The sequence below is a fragment of the Agrilus planipennis genome, unplaced genomic scaffold (assembly GCF_000699045.2).
Source record: "Agrilus planipennis isolate EAB-ADULT unplaced genomic scaffold, Apla_2.0 scaffold11, whole genome shotgun sequence".
NCBI classification, from domain to species: domain Eukaryota; kingdom Metazoa; phylum Arthropoda; class Insecta; order Coleoptera; family Buprestidae; genus Agrilus; species Agrilus planipennis.
Genome location: NW_020440736.1, coordinates 2,551,363 through 2,575,587, shown reverse-complemented (window position 1 = coordinate 2,575,587; position 24,225 = coordinate 2,551,363). Strand labels below are relative to the sequence as shown.

Genomic DNA, 24,225 nt, shown 5'->3' with positions numbered 1-24,225 from the left:
TCAAGTCATAACAATACTTAGATCTCGGAAGGCCCAGAATAGATGCGGGGTCCTCCCGATTGCTATGGGTTGAAGTTTTAAATATCTGGACAACATTGTACGGTGAGTTTACATTTAAATATACGTCTGCGTGTTCGTATGGATGGTTTACACCAATCCTAAAAATTTATGCGCAAGCGTACACAATATGTAATCCTTTGTATACAGGATAAAATGGAATAAGCATGTGATAAGACTCGTAGGTAACAATGAGAGCTACCAGGAGTTCCCACTAGCAAGAAAGCCAAAAAAATAGTAATAATTACCAAACAGTTGAAATTGTAAAAAGGGCAAATGACATACCAGACAAACTCTTCCGTTAACAATAATTGCAGCACTGACAACATTTAAACCATTTGCTTTCCAGAATATTTAAATTTCAAAGCTTATCCTGGGGCTGATCTTATCAAAACTGTCAATTGCCATTACGCAATGAAACAACAACAAACGAAGATAAAAACATTTTCAAAATGAGGTAAATATTTTTCATCGCTTCCTCTTATAGTTAACAACCATATAAATGCAAAGCCGCATTAAGGCAACTACTAGAGAGTTGCCAGTGCTACAAAATGCAAGCAGTAGAAATTATTGTGTTGTTAGTAACAATATTAAAGTTGTAAGTTCATTTTCATATTACATAATTACAGATATTACAATATAGTGAGTTGTTAATTTAATTCTTTCTTTTTTTTCTACATTCATTAAAATTATTAATTTCACATTTCAATAAAAATGCATTTCGAATGTAATATTTGTGGTATTTCACAATGCTTAAAAAGGCCCTTAGAAATATGATTACCTTGTCAAATAAAAATATCTGACACTTATTTTGCTTATTTGCTTCCTAGCACATAAATCAATTGAACATTCATCCAGAAAACTTTAATTCAGTCAATGATATATTAAGCAATTACGTGTGATCCAGGGGTCATATTTATCCATAAATGTCGGATTGATACGTCCGGTATCGGTAGAGTCCCGCCAGTGTTTAGAAGAAGAGAAAAGGCATACATTATGATCACCGACTTCAGCATGAAAGGCAGAAACAACTAGGGTATATTGAATGCACCCCAGTAGTTCAAAAAAGTCCTTTTGCACTTTATTTCAAAATTCATTGCATAGTATGTGTGCGCTATCAAATTAATGGGCGTCACAAATGCTAAAAGGTTTCCTGGACACTTCTGATGCGGACGCACCTATATAGCCGTACTTAGTCCATTTACTGTTGTGAATATCTGCTACCCAGGACGAAGCCTAAATTGGCCGCTCTTCCTACTTTTACAATTCATCATCGTCATAAGGTCGTCAGCCCTAAGATTGGCTGGACACGCACCTCCACTCCTGCCTATCCTGAGCTAATCTTTGCATTTCCCTAAAACTAGAACAACCCACATCCTTAACTATTTGCGAACAGTAATCTAATCTAGGTCCACCTCTGCCCCTCCTTACTTTCGTTTCTGCCTCTAATATGTCTCTCTTTAGACCTTCATGCCTGAGAAGGTGTCCTACCAACCTATTTCGCCTATTTCTTACTGATTTCCATCTGTTCAACTATTCTTGCTGATACTTCTTCATTTATAACCTTCTCTATTCACGGTATCCTCATCATTCTCCTGCAACACCACATTTCGAACGCTTCTAGGCTTTTCTTTTCCGTCGCGCCCACCATCCATGTTTCGCACCCGTACAGTGCCGCGCTCCAAACATACACCTTTAACAACCTTTTTCGAATCTCTAAGTTAATCGTTCGGGACCACAGAAGTGACTTTTTTTTATTGAAGGCGACTCTACCATGCGCTATCCTGTGCATTATATTCCTACTACTCCTTCCATTCTGACTTATCTGACTTCCTAGATATCTAAAATCAGCAACTTCTTCTAATTTTTCGTCTCCTATCTTTATATTCGCTCTTTCCTTACTTTTTCTTCGTTTGCATACCAGTATTTTTGTTTTTTTATTTATTATCGTACAATACTGTTTTGTCAATATCGCATCCAATCTCTAACTCCTTGCTAGATGCTAATACTAATGATGTTGATGGCGTNAGTATGTTTAATGAACAAGAGTCGAGAGTATAATGAGCTTTTTTCTCCCTACCTATGATTTTGTCAGCGCGCATCCAAAACATTGGAAGGGGGTTCACCGCTAAAGAATGTAAATGAATGATCGGCAAAACTTTCTAAATTTTTGGGTGTTTCATTCCCACCAGCCAGCAATGCGGGCAGTCCCTCCTGACTACGCTGGAAGGTAGGGCGGAAGGCCCTCTTCAGCCTGCTTTCAGGAATCGTGGGAATGGGTGGGTGGTGGATCGGGTGAGAAAGATGAGACGGACGAAATGATGACGGAAGGGAAAGAAAGATTATCTGTGGAATATTACTGCATCCGCATTTGCCTGCACAGCTGCACCTTGGGGTTTTTCCTCTGTCGGGACGGATTGGTCCCAGGAAACCGCCAAGATGCCTGAGGATTAACGAGGCAAGTAATCCCCAGGTTCGGGCCTATCTAAACTCTAAAGCGTTCAACGCGGGGACAACGCAAAGAACAGGGCACCCCACTGCATAACCCTCTAACGGAGCATGCGGGCTATCATCCAAGTGCCCTTTTAAGTAGGAAGCCAATTAGCAGCGGAGGAGCTGAAGGTATACTTCTGGGAACCCCCCGATACCGAAGTAATCGGCATAGGCACTTCGGTCACCATCAAGTCCTCTTACGCTGGGTGAACCGTTTTGCTGTGTGCACGCTATCTTAGAACACCTTTCAGCTTCTTGACTGGCCCGATCTACAATGCTTTTCGCCTTTACTTTGACAAGGGTGCAGAAAGCCTCACTTTCGACATTTAGATGGAGGGGCGGCTCTTTCCCCACATCACCTTCCCGCGTTTGTGCAGGGCCTACAAGGCGTCCGAATGCCACCTGCCCTGTACCGTCCCCGTAGTGTTTTTGTGGCTTGTCACGCCNTCATTAAAATTATTAATTTCACATTTCAATAAAAATGCATTTCGAATGTAATATTTGTGGTATTTCACAATGCTTAAAAAGGCCCTTAGAAATATGATTACCTTGTCAAATAAAAATATCTGACACTTATTTTGCTTATTTGCTTCCTAGCACATAAATCAATTGAACATTCATCCAGAAAACTTTAATTCAGTCAATGATATATTAAGCAATTACGTGTGATCCAGGGGTCATATTTATCCATAAATGTCGGATTGATACGTCCGGTATCGGTAGAGTCCCGCCAGTGTTTAGAAGAAGAGAAAAGGCATACATTATGATCACCGACTTCAGCATGAAAGGCAGAAACAACTAGGGTATATTGAATGCACCCCAGTAGTTCAAAAAAGTCCTTTTGCACTTTATTTCAAAATTCATTGCATAGTATGTGTGCGCTATCAAATTAATGGGCGTCACAAATGCTAAAAGGTTTCCTGGACACTTCTGATGCGGACGCACCTATATAGCCGTACTTAGTCCATTTACTGTTGTGAATATCTGCTACCCAGGACGAAGCCTAAATTGGCCGCTCTTCCTACTTTTACAATTCATCATCGTCATAAGGTCGTCAGCCCTAAGATTGGCTGGACACGCACCTCCACTCCTGCCTATCCTGAGCTAATCTTTGCATTTCCCTAAAACTAGAACAACCCACATCCTTAACTATTTGCGAACAGTAATCTAATCTAGGTCCACCTCTGCCCCTCCTTACTTTCGTTTCTGCCTCTAATATGTCTCTCTTTAGACCTTCATGCCTGAGAAGGTGTCCTACCAACCTATTTCGCCTATTTCTTACTGATTTCCATCTGTTCAACTATTCTTGCTGATACTTCTTCATTTATAACCTTCTCTATTCACGGTATCCTCATCATTCTCCTGCAACACCACATTTCGAACGCTTCTAGGCTTTTCTTTTCCGTCGCGCCCACCATCCATGTTTCGCACCCGTACAGTGCCGCGCTCCAAACATACACCTTTAACAACCTTTTTCGAATCTCTAAGTTAATCGTTCGGGACCACAGAAGTGACTTTTTTTTATTGAAGGCGACTCTACCATGCGCTATCCTGTGCATTATATTCCTACTACTCCTTCCATTCTGACTTATCTGACTTCCTAGATATCTAAAATCAGCAACTTCTTCTAATTTTTCGTCTCCTATCTTTATATTCGCTCTTTCCTTACTTTTTCTTCGTTTGCATACCAGTATTTTTGTTTTTTTATTTATTATCGTACAATACTGTTTTGTCAATATCGCATCCAATCTCTAACTCCTTGCTAGATGCTAATACTAATGATGTTGATGGCGTCTTCGAGGAATAGATTAAAAAGTAGCTGTGACCAGAAAATTATGTATGACCTTTTATTTAAATTGGTCGGGATTGCAGTGAAAAAGTGTACAAAGAACTGATATTTTTAATGTAGCCCTTAAAGAGATTTAAAATTTGTAAAGATTTCGGTTCTTCAAACAGATGATACCGGATCTTCAGTAGATCGACCTATTCTTTCCGTATACCTTTGCAATGAATTTCAATGACCTAGGATTCTGCATCATTTTGCTGATGATATTTATATAGGGAAAATGTATAGTACACCAGACGACTCATGCTACTGCTTTTTGTTATGTCTTTCTGGGATTGTTATTTCAGCTTTTATAATCGTAGGTATTCTACGACATATATATTTGTGCTATGGGAGCTTGAACTATAATAACGGTCTACGTCTCTATCATAAAGTGAACTGATAGGGTCCGACCATTTGACCTTCAGCTTTTTTATATTGTCAAACATTTTTATCAATAGATACAAAAATCTTGGTATGTTTGCCACCCAAGATGGTAATTAGTAAATTACTATTAACTGGTACAATTACCAAGAAATTGAAATATCTAGCATTACTGTGCGGCGAACCTGATGCTATCTAATACTAGCCCCATGACCCCTTTTGCTCCCCCCACGATACGCTACTGCTTCCAGTTACTAAATTAACTGGTGCAAATATATTTTTTGTTATTACACGAACGACGATTTTACTGTCACACAGACTAACATATCGCAAAAGACTAATGACATTTTAAGACAAATAAAATTAAAAGTACATGTGCAGGGATGTGGAACATACTTTCATCCTAATGTAATTAAAAAATTTTGGTTCTTGATACCAGTTGATAAATCCACACTTGTTAATGCTTTTTGTATCTTTTTCGCTTGCACACCAAATAAATTAGTGCGATTTACTTTACACAATTCATTCTTCAAAATGCATCAAAATACTTCAAATATGGAGTGAAGCTCCGTCTACATTGGATGACACTAATATAAACAGCCGATTGGTCACCGGTACAAAATAACTTCGATTTTTTGCCGGTCAGTGATGTATATAGCCGGTGGTGTGCAAAAAAGTAATTATTCAGTGCAAGCATGGAACCATAGAAGAGAATAATAAAGCTTGGCTTCAATTTATATTGTATCTATTTTCCGACAAGTTTCTACTAATAAAATGCTGTTTTTCTCTTCTAGAACTCATGCACAACAACTTAACACAAATTCATTTCCTGATGACTTTTTATTTGGTGTAGGGACTTCTGCGTATCAAGTTGAAGGAGCATGGAATGAAAGTGGTAGGTTAATATTCAAACAAAAATATCTTATAAATATCTAGAGGCTACATTGTAGGTACTGTACAGTTATACGTATGCATAAATCTAAAAATGGGATAATGCGAATGATAAATAGTCGATCATTTGATTATCGCAATTACTCGACATAATTGCAACAAATTACTGATCACCTATGCTATCTTGAAATGCAAAATATGCGCACATTCTCTTCTGTCTCTCTATACTGACTCACTCATTTTCACTGCTGCTGTAATTGGAACGGATAATATTATTATAATCATATTAATCATAAAATTTTATGATTAATCTTAATTTTTTAATAGTAAATAAGCATTAAAGAAGCAAATCGATATCTATGAAAACATTGTAAATTAATTATATTATTAAACCNATAAAGACACCATACAACAAATGTGGAAGAAATTATATAAAAGTGTATGATAGTAATATTAATGATAAAACATAAATAAGTAAAGACAGTCACATATATTCTATATCTTATATTCTAAGGGCAATATTACTATTAAAATTGGGGCAATTAAATATTAGAATTAGCCTATATATAGATATTAAGCTAAATTAAAAACAGGTAAATACACTTTTTTTCTTTTTGTATGTAACGCGACGAATCATTCATGAGACACTACACAGCTTCCAAATTTCATGCAGTTCGAGGGAGAACACCCCATTTAAAATCCAAACCAAGACATCACCGATGAAAGGACAGATCCATTACTTTAAGCTGCACACCTTAGAGCACTCAACACTTTGCCTTTATTTGCATAGACGAAAAAAAAAAATCTTCAAAAGACACCCAGCGGCCCACAAACACCAACAAATAAACATCCCACAAATCACTAATGTATCCACAATAACCAAATAATTGCTTGACCAAAACCAACAAAATGGAAGAGCAAATCAAACTTCTGGCCTGAAAGAGACACCAAATCCAACCCTTGTCGGAAAAGGATACCACTTCATCAGCTATGTGTGATCGCGGATGGAAAGAAAAATGATTGAGCTGCTCACTTCGCGTACAGTTATTCCCATACTAAACAATTTGGAAAATCGACCACAATTAGATGATTTTGAAAAAAAACAACCGTGAAGCAAGTTGGCAGACTTTCTTCCAACGAACATCCTTCTACTGACTACAATACTGGACCAACGTCCAACAATATGAGAAGAACTGCAACGTCCAGAAGATAATAATAAAAAACATAATATAGAGAAAGAATACATCAGCAGTTTAAACTTCCATGGAATTGATTTTATTTTCAAAACCGCTGTTAAAAAGAAATACAGCCAGCGATACATGTAGGCGAGCTAACCAGGGGGTCACCTGACAATTCGGAATGACACGGGCAAAATTTCTTTTTCTTCTTATCATCTTAATACCTTACCCCCAGTCACGCCAAAATTATCAAAATGCATTATAATCAGATAACTAAAATAAATAATTAACAAATTACCGACGTGACATGTATGGTGTAGGTTCCGTTTCTAAACTGAGCGTAACAATACAACTTTCATTATATTTATATTAATACAAAATTCTGCGAGAGGGCCAAACTACTTTATACTGACAAAGACTCGCGAATATACCAGTTCTTTGTTGATATTTGTCAGCACATAACAAATGGTATATATAAATTTGATATATCAAACTATCCACCCAAAAATTTATTTATTTATTTATTTATTTATTACAGTTGTATCTGAGCGCTGTCCTTGATGCTTTAAGTAACGGAGCAAATATAAAAGGTTATACAGCGTGGAGTTTGATGGATAATTTCGAATGGCTTGACGGTTTCGTGTAAGTACAGCTTTCCCATTAGGTATTTTACACAGGCAGGATTTCAATACGAAAATTTAAAAAAAAAATATGTTTGGTTATTTAAAAATACCATTATCGCGATTATCAATTATGCACATTCTAAAAAAACAAAAATAAACTTTTGGGTGTTTTATTTCCACCAGCCAGTAATGCTGGTGAGCGGGCAGACTCTCCGGACTGTGCCGGAAGGTTGGGCGGAAGGCCCTTTTCAGCCTCCCGTGGGAAAGGGTAGGTGGTGGTTCGGGTGAGAAAGATGAGATGAACGAAATCAAGACAGACTAGAATGAAAGATTATCTGTGGAATGTTACTGCCCCAGCATTTGCCTAAGTGATCCAAGAAAAATTTGGACCAAGGCAGACGCACCCGGAATCGACCCGGCGTCCTTCCCAATGCTAAGCAATGGTCTAAACCTCTAGACCATGACGCTCGGTACATTCCCAGTGTTAGTTAGTTAAACAGTCAGCTTTCAATATTTCGAGTAACGATTGTGTACCCGTCTATCTGCTGCTCTTGGAAACATGATGAAACGGTCAGCTTTTATCATATGAAAGTTTCATGATGCTGATGCTTGTAGAGAACGTTTTTTTCGGCCCTTCTTCTGAAGATAGCCTTGTAGGTTGAAAATTATTATGAATGTTTTCAAAAAATGTTTTATCTATCTACTCCTCAGGCAGTATCGACCAAATTGTTTCGTTTAGACCATGTTTTTCATTAAATGTAAAAAGCTAAATATTGATATAACCTCGTATAATTACACTGCTGGAAGTGACTGGAATAAATACACATAATGTCGTAGTTTCTAACAGGTTGTTCAGTTTGCTTTGGATTGTTGTGGAATTTACTNTTATGAATGTTTTCAAAAAATGTTTTATCTATCTACTCCTCAGGCAGTATCGACCAAATTGTTTCGTTTAGACCATGTTGATGACGCACACGAATTCTTTAAATAATAATACATTACATTCTAATGTATTATGAACTTATCGAGTTTGACATTTCAGGAATCGTTTCGGACTCTATTACGTGAACGTGTCCGACCCTGCACGTCCCCGAACGATAAAATCATCTGGAGAATATTTCAAACAAGTTGTTGCAACAAGGGTCGTTACTACTACCAGTGCAACTGTTTCAACCAATGGTGGTTCAACTACTCAGGCCCCTACATATGGTGAATCGAATGGAGGCAGCTTGCGTATTATAATACCGCCTTTGTCTTTCTTACTCTTATTAGTATCCGCTGCTGTAGTGCTATGGACATTGTAGTTCAATGAGCAAACTGTCTAATATAACATTTATATTTATCTAGCTGTGCTTTACTGAACTGTGCACATTCGTATATCCTATACTATTATCGAGCAATATTTATATATCCCTTTGTTTATTTGTTTTTGAATACAGCACCAAAAATTTCGATGAAATTAACAACAAAGGGGTTACGAGAGCGAAAAATTGATCTAGTTAAAATAGGCTTCATTTCTGTAAAAATTAGTTTCTTCCACTTGTTCAAACACACTGCAGCAAAGTAACTTACCTGCGCAATATGATTGGTACACTTCGTTTACTTTCTCTACCGGTGTGACCTTCAGTATGGCCTGCGCAAAGAAAAGAACAGCACTAGACGAGAAAAGAAAGTAGACGACTCTCGGTCAAACTCTCAACCGGTGAGAAGCGTATAATTCGTACAGTACTGCACGGAAAAGTTGGCCATTTTATCGACTAAAATGTTCTATTATTGGTTGCCAATTACTATTGAAAATAATAAATAAAAAGATGTTTGTTTATATTTAAAGACATGTTAAAGGCTCATTAAAAGTTTAACTCTTGTTTTGAACTCGCACTACTATTCATGATGGAACAAAACTTTTGGACTTTTGACAGGTACCGTAAAAAAAGTATGTTTAATGAACAAGAGTCTACACTATAATAAGCTACTTTATTCCTACCTATAATTTTGCCTGACACTGGAAGGGGCAGTTCGCAGTTTCGATGCCTATGCGATCACTTCGGAAGCTACCAAATTTGGGTATGTACTTGGTAATCTTGATCCTTGATATGCCGCAGAAGTACGTGACATCATCGTCAACCGTCCGGAGAAAGATCCATACAGCCCATCAAAGCAGAGTTCATTCGACGATTTGGTGTTTCACAAAAAGCACGCACCAAGCAACTATTCGTTCAGTATATCAGTATAATATTACGCTTAAAAAAAAACACTTGTGTAAATCCAGTCATAACAGAAATGACATGCACCTTAAAATGCGGTTGACACTTCTAATTCACTATTTAATGAGTACCTTCAGGCTATTTAGGAAATCTAAATGATAACCACATATCCTGGGAAATGTGTACATTTCCTAGGAATTTTAGGAAATTCCGATATTGTACTATGAAATGTATACAACTAGTGCTTTCTGTGAATAAAATGAATAAAACACGTTAGTAAACCGAGAATCAGAGTTACCTGTGTTAACGCGGTTCTATTCCAATCGCCTGATGTTTATGCATTAGTGACGTTATTGTATGGTTATTAGGTATATTTATGACAGACTGGAGTTTCTTTAATGCCTCTGTCCATCGGAAACGGGCTTATACGTTGGAATAATGTCTTCGAAAAGTATGCTTCATTATGATCTGCGCCCCCAACATTATCACCTCTACAACATACTAAAAATTCAAGGTCATCGTGTTTGCTAAAACAAAGAAAACCTCGTCACATTATTCTAATATCTAACATATCAGCCCGCTTCCGGCGGGCAGGGGCATCGAAGAAACTCCGGTCTGTCATAAATCTCCCTAACCAAACAATGACGTCACCAGCGGATACATATATACATCCCCAAACAACCTGCCGTACTATTGCCTATTTGGTATTATCTGCAATTAATTTCCGATTGATATTTAGGAAATGCATAGATTTCCTAGGAAATGTGTCTAATATAATTTATTTCACACATTTCCGGCCGCTTTTAGGAATTATATACATTTCCTAGGAGTTGTATACAATAACTCATAACTTCGTACATTTCCGGTAACATATGCATTGAATGGTTTATCAATCACTGGAGGTACTTAGTACCTATTCAGGCCTCCCGAAGATAATGACGGAAAGCTATTGAACAACTTGCCGTGCACATATAATTCGCTAAACTTTAATATCTCAGCAATTAAATCGTTTCGTACATCAAAACCCGTTATGCGTTTTAGAAAATACCACAAATGGCGTGGTGAGCGCCATCTGTAGTACGATGCTACACTTTAGGATTACGTATGCTCCAGCAAGGTCCATTTAAAAATATGGATATCTATATGTACCATCGTACTACAGATGGCGCTCACCACGCCATTTGTGGTAATTTCTAAAACGCGCTGTTAAGACAGCAGGTAAAGGTTGGTCTGTGTTCTGTCGGAGCTGCCTGCGACGCGCTGATGAGATCCAAAAAGATCGAAATCGCGATCCGCGTCTGGCAGTTTCGACAGAATACAGACCAATTCGAATTATTTTGTTTCGTTATGTGTATTTCGTTCAAACCAACTATTAATTATTGCTGACAGGTGGGATGTTCCTTCCACGTATACTCTAGGAATTGTTGGAATAATAAGTGGTTGACGATCAGCCAGGAATATAGTAAATTACTAAAAAGGCAAAATTAAACATGAAGAAAAGTATATGTGTATAATCTAAGTGTCCATCAAGCTATTACGATACTTAGATCTCGGAAGGACTAGAATTGATGCGGCGTCCTCCCGAATGTTATGAGTTGATTTAAACCTCTGAACAACAGTGCTTGGCGCCTTTAAGTGTTCCTATGGATGGTGTATACCCACCCTCAAAAGTTGTGCGCAAGCGCACACAATATGTGATCCTTTGTACACAGGATAAAATGGAATAAGTATTCTGCTACGGATTTAGCTCAAAATTAGCAATATATATGGGCATTGCAATTGCGATAAGGCTCATAGGTAATAATGAGAGCTATACTTCATTTACTTTCTCTAGCGATTTTCCCCTTCGAATGTCTTGGATGCGCGCTGGCAAAATCGTAGGTAGGGAGAAAGAAGCTCATTATACTCTCGGCTCTTGCTCATAAACATACTTTTTCATACAGTACCTGCCAAAACTTTTGTTCCATCATGAATAGCAGGGCGAGTCGAAAACAAGCGTTAAAGCCTTTAATATGTCTTCAAATATACATAAACATCTCGTTGATATTTTCAGTAGTAAATGGTGCCAACAACAGCACATTGGAGCAATGCAATTGTAGTAGATAAAATGGTGAATTTTTCCGTTCAGTACTGTACGTACTATACGCTCCTCATCGGTTAAGAGTTTGGCCGAGAGCTGTCTTCTTTCTTTTCTGGCTTAGTGCTGTCCTTTTCTGCTTTGCGCCGGTCAAACTGAAGGTCACATCGCTACAGAAACTAAACAAAGTATACCAAGAGTTCCAAATAACAATAAGACTGCAAAAATAGTAAGAATTACCAAACAGTTGAAAAAGCAAAAATGGCGAATGACATACGAGACAAAATCTTCCATTAACAATAATTGCAGCAGTGAAAATATTTATACCTTTTGATTCCTGTAATTTTTAAATTTTAAAGCTTATCCTAGGGCTCATCTTATCAAATCTGTCAATTGCTATTACGTAATAAAACAACAACAAACGAAGATAATAACTTTTTCAAAATGTGGTAAATATTTTTCATCGCTTCCTTTTATAGTTAATAGCCTACTGCTCTATATAAATTCAAAACCGCATTAAGGCAACTATTAGAGAGTTGCCAGTGCTACAAAATGCAAGCAGTGAAAATTATCGTGTTGTTAGCAACAATATTAAAGTTGTAGTCATTTCTTCCTTTTCATAATTCTTCTTTTTTGTGCATTCATTAAAATTATTAATTTCACTTTTCAAGATAAATGCATTTAGAATGTATTGTAGCATTTGTGGTATTTCAGAATGCTTAATAAGGTCCTCACAAATGAGATTAACTTGTTTGACACGTTTTATTTGCTTCCCAGCACGTAAATCAATTGAATTGAATAGCCGTAGACTCAATTAGGTAACACCAGCCTGTAACACCAATTTTCCACCGCGCCCATCGTCCATGTTTCGCAGCTGTACAGCGCCTCGTGCACCTTTGACAATTTTTTTCGAATTTCTAAATTAATCGTTCACGAACGTAGAAGTGATTTCTTTTTATTGAAGACGACTCTACCCTGCGCTATCCTCTGCGTTATATTCCTACTACTCCTTCCGTTGTGACTTATCTGACTTCCTAGTTATCTAAAATCGGCCACTTTTTCAATATTTCGTCTCCTATCTTTAGATTCGCTCTTTCCCTACTTTTTCTTCTCTTGCATACCAGTATTTTTGTTTTGTTTTCATTTATTTTCATACAATACTGTTTTGTCAATACCGCATCCATTTTATTTAAAGCTATCTCTAACTGCTTGTTAAATGCTAATACTGCAAATATAAGCATACCAAATTTTTGCATCTCTATATCTATCCCCACAGTTATATATGTCTTTAATAATGTCGATCGCGTCTTCGATGAATAAATTAAAAAGTAGCGGTGACAAGAAAATTATGTAAGATCTTTTATTTAAATTTCTCGGGAATGTAGTGAAGAGGTGTATAAAAAACTTATATTTTTAATTTAGCCCTTGAGGAGATTTACAAAGAATTGTAAAGATTTCGGTTCTTCAAATAGATTATATCGAATCTTTAGTATACTGCCGTATTCTTTCCGATCTTTAGTATATTGCCGTATTCTTTCCGTACCTTTGCAATGAGTTTAAATAACCCAGGATTCTGCATCATTTTGTTGATGATATTTATATAGGCGAAATGTATAGTACACCAGACAATTCACGCTTCTGCATTTTGGTATGTTTTTCTAAGATTGTTACGATTTCTGCTTTTATAATCGTAGGTATTCTACATTTTTGTGGTGTAGGAGCTTGGATTATACTAACGGCTTTCTGCCAAGTTTCTACTAATAAAGTGCAGTTTTTCTCTTCCAGTTCTCATGCACAACAACTTAACACAAATTCGTTTCCTGATGACTTTTTATTTGGTGTAGGGACTTCTGCGTATCAAGTTGAAGGAGCATGGAACGAAAGTGGTAGGTTAATATTCAAACAAAAATATCTTAAAATTATCTAGAGTTTACATAGGTACTGTACCGCTATACGTATGTATAAATCTAGAGATGGTATCTTTCAAATGATAAATAGTTGATCAATCGATTATTGCAATTACTCAACATATTTCGAACAATTTACTAATTATCTATGCCATCTTGAAATGCAAAATATGCGCACATTCTCTCGAGTCTTTCCTGTTTTTCTATACTGACTCACTCACTTTTACTACTGCTGTTAATTGAAACTGATAAACATGAAAGATAATCATCGTACATTCTGATGATTGGTTTCGTTTATTTTATATGATTGCATTAATCATGTTAATCATAAAATTTTATGAACAATATTAATTTTATAAAAGTAAATAACCATTAAAGAAGTAAATCGATATCTATGAAAACATTGTAAATAAATAAGATTATTAAACCTTTGGAGCATCGATTTTAATGAGTTATATNACGCTGTAACAGCTCGAAAATAATATTATTAAACATTTAGAGCATGAATTTTAATAATGCTATGTCTAAAGGACTTACCAAACAAAAAGCTTCTAAAAATAATTTATTGTCAACCATCAATCCGCTTTTGTACGTAGTAACGTAAAATAGTACTATGATTTTTTTTGTTATGCCATTCCTTTTCTTTTTTAAGACAATTTAAGTTTAAATATTTACTTACTTTTTTAGACAAAAGTGAAAACATTTGGGACCAACTTACTCACAACTATCCCGACTTAGTTATTGATGGAAGTAACGGAGATGTAGCCTGCGATTCCTATCATCACATTGATGATGATATAGCAATTTTGAGAAATTTGGGTGTAGACTTTTATCGTTTTTCTATCTCGTGGACCCGTTTACTGCCCAATTCGTATTCGAACGTTATAAGTGAGACGGGTCTACAATATTACAACAATCTCATTGATGCCCTCCTAGCTGCCAACATAATTCCAATGGTTACCATCTACCATTGGGATTTACCAACTGAATTACAAAAATTGGGCGGTTGGGCAAACCCGATCATAGCCGACTATTTCGCAGACTATGCCCAAGTTGCGTTTGAGCAATTCGGAGACAGGGTTAAATATTGGATAACGCTCAATGAGCCACAATCGTTTTGTCCTGGCTATGGTAGCCCTAACCAAGCCCCGGTCAACGTGGCAGAACCCGGAATTGGGGAGTATCTTTGCTCCTACACCGCATTGAAAGCTCATGCAAAAGCTTATCATATTTATGATGAAAGATACAGGAGTACCCAACAAGGTATGAATTTTTTTCATGTCAGGTCTTTCGTGCCATTATCATCGATCATCGATCGATCCATCAACATCAAATACGGGACAACGATATTTATTGTTTAACAAAATTTCTTTCTATTTCATTAAAGTAGGTATATGACCGAAAGAGAGATAAATTGGTCTTACTTACATCTACATGAACCACTTCTACAAATGATAAATTGACGATTATTTACAATTAAATATGTTTATAACATTTTAGGTGTCGTTGGAATAACTGCTTTATCAAATTGGTTCGAGCCAAACACAACATCGCCAGAAGATATTGCAGCCGCAGAAATAGCAAAGCAATTCAATGTAAGTTTTCGATTTAATACTGAAACCTCTTATTTTATCCAAATTGAGTTTTATTTTTTTCTGATTGTATATTTTAAGAAAGTGTTCTTTTGGCTGCTAAAGCACCGACATTACTTTATTTTAAGGTGGGACTTTATATGCATGCAATTTTTGGAAGGGATGGTGATTATCCGGAAGTCGTAAAACAGGCAGTAGCAAATCGAAGTGCTTTGGAAGGGTTTCCTTTTTCACGTCTGCCAGAGCTTACTGAAGAAGAGATACAATATATTAAAGGCACAGCGGACTTTTTTGGAGTTAATCACTACATGACTTATGTAGCAGCAGCCAGAGATCCAGACGAAATCGGAGAGCCGTCGATGGAGAAGGACAGAGGTGTATCTGCTTGGTTTGACCCCAGCTGGGAAGGCGCTGCTTCTAGCTGGTTGAAAGTAAGTATTGCAAATTGGAATCCAAAATTATCGTTAAGTCGTCTAGTGCACATAGTAACTGTTCGTCTATAGACTTGCAAATAGAATCCCTGTACCTTCAGGATGAGTCAAAGCGTGCTGTCCCATAGATTAATAACCTCAAAATTAATGTTTGTCTTTTTCAATCTAAGAAAAGTAAAACCCTAAATAAAAGACGTTTTTGCTTTCAAATCATAATATGTAGAAGCAGCCAACTGTACAACATTCTTGAAGTAAATGACAATTAAAACGTTGAAGGATTTTCTCAGGACTACTTTCCAGAATGTTATCGCTGTATACCTCGTTTAGTTTCTGTAGCGATGTGACCTTCAGTTTGACCGGCGCAAAACAGAAAAGAACAGCACTAAGCCAGAAAAGAAAGAAGACAGCTCTCGGCCAAACTCTTAACCGATGAGGAGCGTATAATACGTACAGTACTGCACGGAAAAATTGACCATTTTATCTACTACAATTGCATTGCTCCAATGTGCTGTTTTTGCTACCATTTACTACTGAAAATATCAACAAAATGTTTATTTATATTTGAAGACATATTATAGGGTTTAACGCTTGTTTTCGACTCGCACTACTATTCATGATTGAACAAAACTTTTGGCAGGTACTGTATGAAAAAGTATGTCTAATGAACAAGAGTCGAGAGTATAATGAGCTTTTTTCTCCCTACCTATGATTTTGTCAGCGCGCATCCAAAACATTGGAAGGGGGTTCACCGCTAAAGAATGTAAATGAATGATCGGCAAAACTTTCTAAATTTTTGGGTGTTTCATTCCCACCAGCCAGCAATGCGGGCAGTCCCTCCTGACTACGCTGGAAGGTAGGGCGGAAGGCCCTCTTCAGCCTGCTTTCAGGAATCGTGGGAATGGGTGGGTGGTGGATCGGGTGAGAAAGATGAGACGGACGAAATGATGACGGAAGGGAAAGAAAGATTATCTGTGGAATATTACTGCATCCGCATTTGCCTGCACAGCTGCACCTTGGGGTTTTTCCTCTGTCGGGACGGATTGGTCCCAGGAAACCGCCAAGATGCCTGAGGATTAACGAGGCAAGTAATCCCCAGGTTCGGGCCTATCTAAACTCTAAAGCGTTCAACGCGGGGACAACGCAAAGAACAGGGCACCCCACTGCATAACCCTCTAACGGAGCATGCGGGCTATCATCCAAGTGCCCTTTTAAGTAGGAAGCCAATTAGCAGCGGAGGAGCTGAAGGTATACTTCTGGGAACCCCCCGATACCGAAGTAATCGGCATAGGCACTTCGGTCACCATCAAGTCCTCTTACGCTGGGTGAACCGTTTTGCTGTGTGCACGCTATCTTAGAACACCTTTCAGCTTCTTGACTGGCCCGATCTACAATGCTTTTCGCCTTTACTTTGACAAGGGTGCAGAAAGCCTCACTTTCGACATTTAGATGGAGGGGCGGCTCTTTCCCCACATCACCTTCCCGCGTTTGTGCTGGGCCTACAAGGCGTCCGAAAGCCACCTGCCCTGTAACGCCCCCACAGTGCTTTTGTGGCTTATCACATCAGATGGGTGCTTGCGCCCCTTTGCACGTGTCCATAGGTTACTTCCCACTTGCACTTTGCCTACAGATGCTCGGAAGTTTTTAGGTTCTTTATAACGTGCTTATGGGTACTGAATCCCTTACCGGGACAATCCTGGGGAGTTCTACGCTGTAACAGCTCGAAAGTTCTGACAGGGAGTGAATCGATCATGACAGATACAGTAATGGAGTACAAATACAAGGCCGAATAGTAGATTTTCTATTTATAAAGACTTTTACCTTTTTCCTATAATCATTGTACCTATGCATTCCAAAACCTAAACAGGTACCTATCATTAAATAACCTCATTTCCGACTNGCAACTGTTTCAACCAATGGTGGTTCAACTACTCAGGCCCCTACATATGGTGAATCGAATGGAGGCAGCTTGCGTATTATAATACCGCCTTTGTCTTTCTTACTCTTATTAGTATCCGCTCCTGTAGTGCCATGGATATTGTAGTACAATGAGCAAACTGTCTAATATAACATTTATATTTACCTAGCTGTGCTTTACTGAACTATTATCGAGCAATATTTATATATTCCTTTATTTATTTATAATCACGTTTTTGAAGATGCAGAATACTAACTTACCTGCGCAATATGATTGGTACACTTCGACACACCGACGTGACCTTCAGTATAACCTGCGGAAAATAGAAAAGAACAGCACTAGGCGAGAAAAGAAAGTAGACGACTCTCGGTCAAACTCTCAACCGTTGAGGAGCGCATAATACGTACAGTACTGCACTGAAAAATTGACCATTTTATCGACTAAAACGTGCTACTATTTGTACCAATTACTATTGGAAATATTAATGAGATGTTTGTTTATATTTGAAGACGTATTGAGAGCTCATTAAACGTTTAACGCTTGTTTTCGACTCGCGCTACTATTCATGTTGGAATAAAACTTTTGGCAGGTACTGTATGGAAAAGTATGTTTAATGAACAACAGTCGAGAGTATAATGAGCTTTTTTCTCCCTACCTACGATTTTGTCAGCGCGCATCCAAGACATTGGAAGGGGGTTCATCGCTAGAGAATGTAAATGAATGATCGGCAAAACTTTCTAAATTTTTGGGTGTTTCATTCCCACCAGCCAGCAATGCGGGCAGTCCCTCCTGACTACGCCGGAAGGTAGGGCGGAAGGCCCTCATCAGCCCGCTTTCAGGAATCGTGGGAATGGGTGGGTGGTGGATCGGGTGAGAAAGATGAGACGGACGAAATGATGACAGAAGGGAAAGAAAGATTATCTGTGGAATATTACTGCCTCCGCATTTGCCTAGGTGTTCCAAGGAAACCACAGAAAAGCTTGGACCAAGGCAGACAGACCCAGAATCGAACCGGCGTCCTTCCGAATGCTACGCAATGGTCTAAACCTCTAGGACATGCCGATCGGCAGTTCTGAGGTATTCGACTTAGTATTAAACAATTGGAAAAAATTGGACGGGTCCTAAGTCTACATTCGACTGTTTGGTTTGTTACATACATAATAGTGACATTGTACGATAACGACTAATAAATTTTTAATGTTTGACGTGTATTGCCGTATACACACATACTTTGAAGCATAGGTCTCGCGCCACCGACAAACATGACGTAGTTTCGTAGTTTCGGAAGTAATTTACACTGTGGTTAACGTATCACGTTCTACTTTCTCACTAATGCTATATTAGCGGAGCTTCAAACGGAAATCAACAAACAAATCTATTTTTCTAGCACGAAGACTCCGCACAACCAACCTCTACACCAAAGAACTTGACAACCTAAATCGTGACGAAAGGTACCTATGCAACACATACATACTTCTGCTCACAGACCATAAATTGTACTACACTGACAACCACACCTAAAGTAAACTCCATAATCCCTCACAAGTCCCGCATATTTTGATCTAGGCTACCCGTCTAATGGTGATTTAAGAGTGGCACCGGTTTTGATAAAGCTTACCCATACGCCAAACCGGCACAGCTGCACCTTGGGGGTTTTCCTCTGTCGGGACGGATTGGTCCCAGGAAACCGCCAAGGTGCCTGAGGATTAACGAGGCGAGTAATCCCCAGGTTCGGGGACAACGCAAAGAACAGGACACCCCACTGCATAACCCTCTAACGGAGCATGCGGGCTATCATCCAAGTGCCCTTTTAAGTAGGAAGCCAATTGGCACCGGAGGAGCTGAAGGTATACTTCTGGGAACCCCCCGATACCGAAGTAATCGGTATAGGCACTTCGGTAACCATCGACTCCACCCACGCTGGGTGAACCGTTTTGCTGTGTGCGCGCTATCTTGGAGCACCTTTCAGCTTCTTGACTAGCCCGATCTACAATGCTTTTCGCCTTTACTTTGACAAGGGTGCAGAAAGCCTCACTTTCGACATTTAGATGGAGGGGCGGCTCTTTCCCCGCATCACCTTCCCGCGTTTGTGCAGGGCCTACAAGGCGTCCGAATGCCACCTGCCCTGTACCGTCCCCGTAGTGTTTTTGTGGCTTGTCACGCCAGATGGGTGCTTGCGATCCTTTGCACGTGTCCATAGGTTACATCCCACTTGCACTTTGCCTACAGATACTCGGAAGTTTTTAGGTTCTTCATAACGTGCTTATGGGCCCTGAATCCCTTACCGGGACAATCCTGGGGAGTTCTACGCTGTAACAGCTCGAAAGTTCTGACAGGGAGTGAATCGTTCATGACAGATACAGTAATGGAGTACAAATACAAGGCCGAATAGTAGATTTTCTATTTATAAAGACTTTTACCTTTTTCCTATAATCATTGTACCTATGCATTCCAAAACCTAAACAGGTACCTATCATTAAATAACCTCATTTCCGACTCGTGTAAAAAACTGAATTACATATTACATGTATTGCATACATATTACGATGTGTTAAAACTCTTTTTCAGGTTGTACCATGGGGATTTAGTAATTTGCTAATGACGCTCAATAACGAATATGGTTACCCAATGTACGTTACCGAAAACGGATATTCCGATTATGGCGAAATTGACGATTCCCGACGAACTAATTATTATCAGGTAAATAATATATTTAAGATACCCCATTATTTTGAAAATAAATTATACTTTGTTCAATATCAATAGTTAATTCGCCAATGCTTTCGATACAATAAATTGTGCAGGTTCAACTTCTAAGAAACATTCCGATTGCAAATGAATAGAATCTTTTCAAGCCTCAAAAATTTGCAATTACAATTTAAACCGAAACCATTTTGGTGGAAATCTATTTTGTACGAGTTTATTAAAGCTTTTTGTTTATACGAATTATAAAATTTATTTATTTATTTATTTATTTATTACAGTTGTATCTGAGCGCTGTCCTTGATGCTTTAAGTAACGGAGCAAATATAAGAGGTTATACAGCGTGGAGTTTGATGGATAATTTCGAATGGCTTGACGGTTTCGTGTAAGTACAGCTTTCCCATTAGGTATTTTACACAGGCAGGATTTTAATACGAATATTTAAAAAAAAATATGTTTGGTTATTTAAAAATACCATTATCGCGATTATCAATTATGCACATTCTAAAAAAACAAAAATAAACTTTTGGGTGTTTTATTTCCACCAGCCAGTAATGCTGGTGAGCGGGCAGACTCTCCGGACTGTGCCGGAAGGTTGGGCGGAAGGCCCTTTTCAGCCTCCCGTGGGAAAGGGTAGGTGGTGGTTCGGGTGAGAAAGATGAGATGAACGAAATCAAGACAGACTAGAATGAAAGATTATCTGTGGAATGTTACTGTCCCAGCATTTGCCTAAGTGATCCAAGAAAAATTTGGACCAAGGCAGACGCACCCGGAATCGACCCGGCGTCCTTCCCAATGCTAAGCAATGGTCTAAACCTCTAGACCATGACGCTCGGTACATTCCCAGTGTTAGTTAGTTAAACAGTCAGCTTTCAATATTTCGAGTAACGATTGTGTACCCGTCTATCTGCTGCTCTTGGAAACATGATGAAACGGTCAGCTTTTATCATATGAAAGTTTCATGATGCTGATGCTTGTAGAGAACGTTTTTTTCGGCCCTTCTTCTGAAGATAGCCTTGTAGGTTGAAAATTATTATGAATGTTTTCAAAAAATGTTTTATCTATCTACTCCTCAGGCAGTATCGACCAAATTGTTTCGTTTAGACCATGTTGATGACGCACACGAATTCTTTAAATAATAATACATTACATTCTAATGTATTATGAACTTATCGAGTTTGACATTTCAGGAATCGTTTCGGACTCTATTACGTGAACGTGTCCGACCCCCGAACGATAAAATCATCTGGAGAATATTTCAAACAAGTTATTGCAACAAGGGTCGTTACTACTACCAGTGCAACTGTTTCAACCAATGGTGGTTCAACTACTCAGGCCCCTACATATGGTGAATCGAATGGAGGCAGCTTGCGTATTATAATACCGCCTTTGTCTTTCTTACTCTTATTAGTATCCGCTCCTGTAGTGCCATGGATATTGTAGTACAATGAGCAAACTGTCTAATATAACATTTATATTTACCTAGCTGTGCTTTACTGAACTATTATCGAGCAATATTTATATATTCCTTTATTTATTTATAATCACGTTTTTGAAGATGCAGAATACTAACTTACCTGCGCAATATGATTGGTACACTTCGACACACCGACGTGACCTTCAGTATAACCTGCGGAAAATAGAAAAGAACAGCACTAGGCGAGAAAAGAAAGTAGACGACTCTCGGTCAAACTCTCAACCGTTGAGGAGCGCATAATACGTACAGTACTGCACTGAAAAATTGACCATTTTATCGACTAAAACGTGCTACTATTTGTACCAATTACTATTGGAAATATTAATGAGATGTTTGTTTATATTTGAAGACGTATTGAGAGCTCATTAAACGTTTAACGCTTGTTTTCGACTCGCGCTACTATTCATGTTGGAATAAAACTTTTGGCAGGTACTGTATGGAAAAGTATGTTTAATGAACAAGAGTCGAGAGTATAATGAGCTTTTTTCTCCCTACCTACGAATTTGCCAGCGTGCATCAAAGACAGAGAAAGTAAACGAAGTATAGTTTCACCACAGATATATCATTTTCTTCATAGCTCAAAGGCTTAGAGCGTGTGCATGTACCTGTTGTTTGATTTTTATATTACAGCCATCCTGTGTCAATTATTTGTTCTTCTAATGTTTTAACTTTATATTTACTCAATGTGCAGTTCAATAACCTTATTGGAGTAAGTCAGTATGTCATTGTACAATAGTTGTTGATGTAGCATGATGCTTATCTAAGGGTCAGGACCATACCGTCTCTGTAGAAGACGAAATCTATGATTTCACAAAGATAGTGCACGCAAAAAGGTATGGAATGTTAGAAGAAAATTTGATCAAAATTGCAAGAACAAAGTTTCTGTGTATTTTTCTCTATTTTATTATCAGTGTTTATGAATTAACGAAAATGTGACATACAAAAGACTGTTAAAAAGAGTCTGCACCTTTATTTGTTAGCGTTGCATACGCTACATTGGTGATTCCGACGTGATGCTGCGCCATCCAATGAAGAAATAAGTTACAGCACCGTCCTATGAACCACAAACTGTCTCTGGGTTCTATAATCGTAATATCGTCGTCTCCTGCCTCACCACATTAACATGACAACTTACTCTACTAACTGCCCCGGCATCCGTGAACAGCCTGGTAGTCAAACTGCCACCGTTTGTTCCACCCGACTCGGAGTTATGGTTCGATCCCTCTGCGATCACTTCGGAAGCTACCAAATTTGGGTATGTACTTGGTAATCTTGATCCCCGACATGCCGCAAAAGTACGTGACGCCATCGTCAACCCTCCGGAGAAAGATCCATAAAACACATCAAAGCAGAGTTCACTCGACGATTTGGTGTTTCTCAACATGCACGCACCAAGCAACTATTCGAACAGGAAGCACTCTCACTTCTTAAGCTTCATCTACATCTTCGTAGTTTAGGCGGTGCCACCATCACCGATAGCCTTCTACGAACCATATGATCTGGTCGCCTTCCAACCCACATCCAGCCGATCTTTTCAGCAATGAAGGAAAAGAACCTGAATGACGTTGCAGAAGATGCTGACAGTATCATTGACTCGGTCCACTGACACACTACAACCAATGCAACTCCCTCAAAATGAACCTCAACTACGTTAGATGACGGATGTCAAGACCCTCGCGATCACGGTCGCGTTCGCATAAACAGTCAGTGTTATTATCATCGGAGATTCAAAGACAAACCTCTCAAGTGCAACCCTCCATGTTTAATGCGGTCGGAAAACTGCAACGGAGGTCACAAGCGGCGACGAGTAGTCTCCGCCCAACACAACGTCGCCTTTTCTTTACGGACATAGTTGCACGTGCTGATATCTGCGTATATCCCAAGCCTCTAAGCGCCGGTGCACACTTGCGGCAATCGCCGCTGCGGCACCGCAATTGCGGCTTAAAGTACTAACAAGTAAATGGGTTAATGCACATTCATCTGCGCGCCGCCGCGGGGCCGCGCGTCCAAATGGCGACCGTTTTGAACCTACGGAACCGTGGCGGCACCGCTGCCGCTATTGCGGTTTTGTAGTACTCGTTTGTATATCGGTTGGTACACACTTGCGGCAAATTGACGCAAAAAAGGATGGCTGCTACTAGAACTTCTGAAGATTTCGATATAGAGTTATTCATTGATGCAGTAAAGGGGTTGGTTCCCAGAGATATGGGATATTTCCTCAGAAATATACCTATACCATGAAAGAGTCAAAAACAGGTCTGCATGGATTATAATCTGTGAAATGTTTTCTGATGGATTTTTGGAGCTGGATGACAAGGAGAAAACATTACTAGTGGGATTATGGAGACTCTTAATCTGGTATCTTTTGCGATCTTATCCTATCAGAAACTTTTGCTGTTAATTCATCAGATGAAGCAACACACACAAAAATTAGTCAGGATTCTCCCTTAAATACGAAAACGACGTTA

The 24,225-nt window shown here is 38.6% G+C and overlaps 1 protein-coding gene and 1 long non-coding RNA gene across 3 annotated transcripts in view; both read left to right on the top strand.

The window, feature by feature from the left end:
- LOC108733893 (myrosinase 1-like) overlaps positions 1–21,761 on the top strand; it is a 28,626-nt gene extending 6,865 nt beyond the window's left edge. Inside the window, exons 1-8 of one of the 2 annotated variants that reach the window (XM_025979826.1) lie at positions 12,265–12,328; positions 13,518–13,618; positions 14,327–14,902; positions 15,140–15,234; positions 15,360–15,662; positions 20,146–20,277; positions 20,562–20,665; positions 21,471–21,761. In XM_025979826.1, the coding sequence (XP_025835611.1) occupies positions 12,285–12,328; positions 13,518–13,618; positions 14,327–14,902; positions 15,140–15,234; positions 15,360–15,662; positions 20,146–20,277; positions 20,562–20,665; positions 21,471–21,723 (1,608 nt within the window). In that variant the 5' untranslated portion in view covers positions 12,265–12,284 and the 3' untranslated portion in view covers positions 21,724–21,761. Of the gene's footprint in view, positions 1–12,264; positions 12,329–13,517; positions 13,619–14,326; positions 14,903–15,139; positions 15,235–15,359; positions 15,663–20,145; positions 20,278–20,561; positions 20,666–21,470 lie in introns of those variants that run through there. The other variant, XM_025979825.1, reaches the window with a different exon arrangement.
- Positions 547–5,728, top strand: LOC112906133. Its single transcript, XR_003232179.1, has 3 exons — positions 547–655; positions 5,554–5,654; positions 5,710–5,728. It is a non-coding gene; the product is annotated as an uncharacterized LOC112906133 (long non-coding RNA).
- Positions 21,762–24,225: the final 2,464 nt, after the last annotated feature.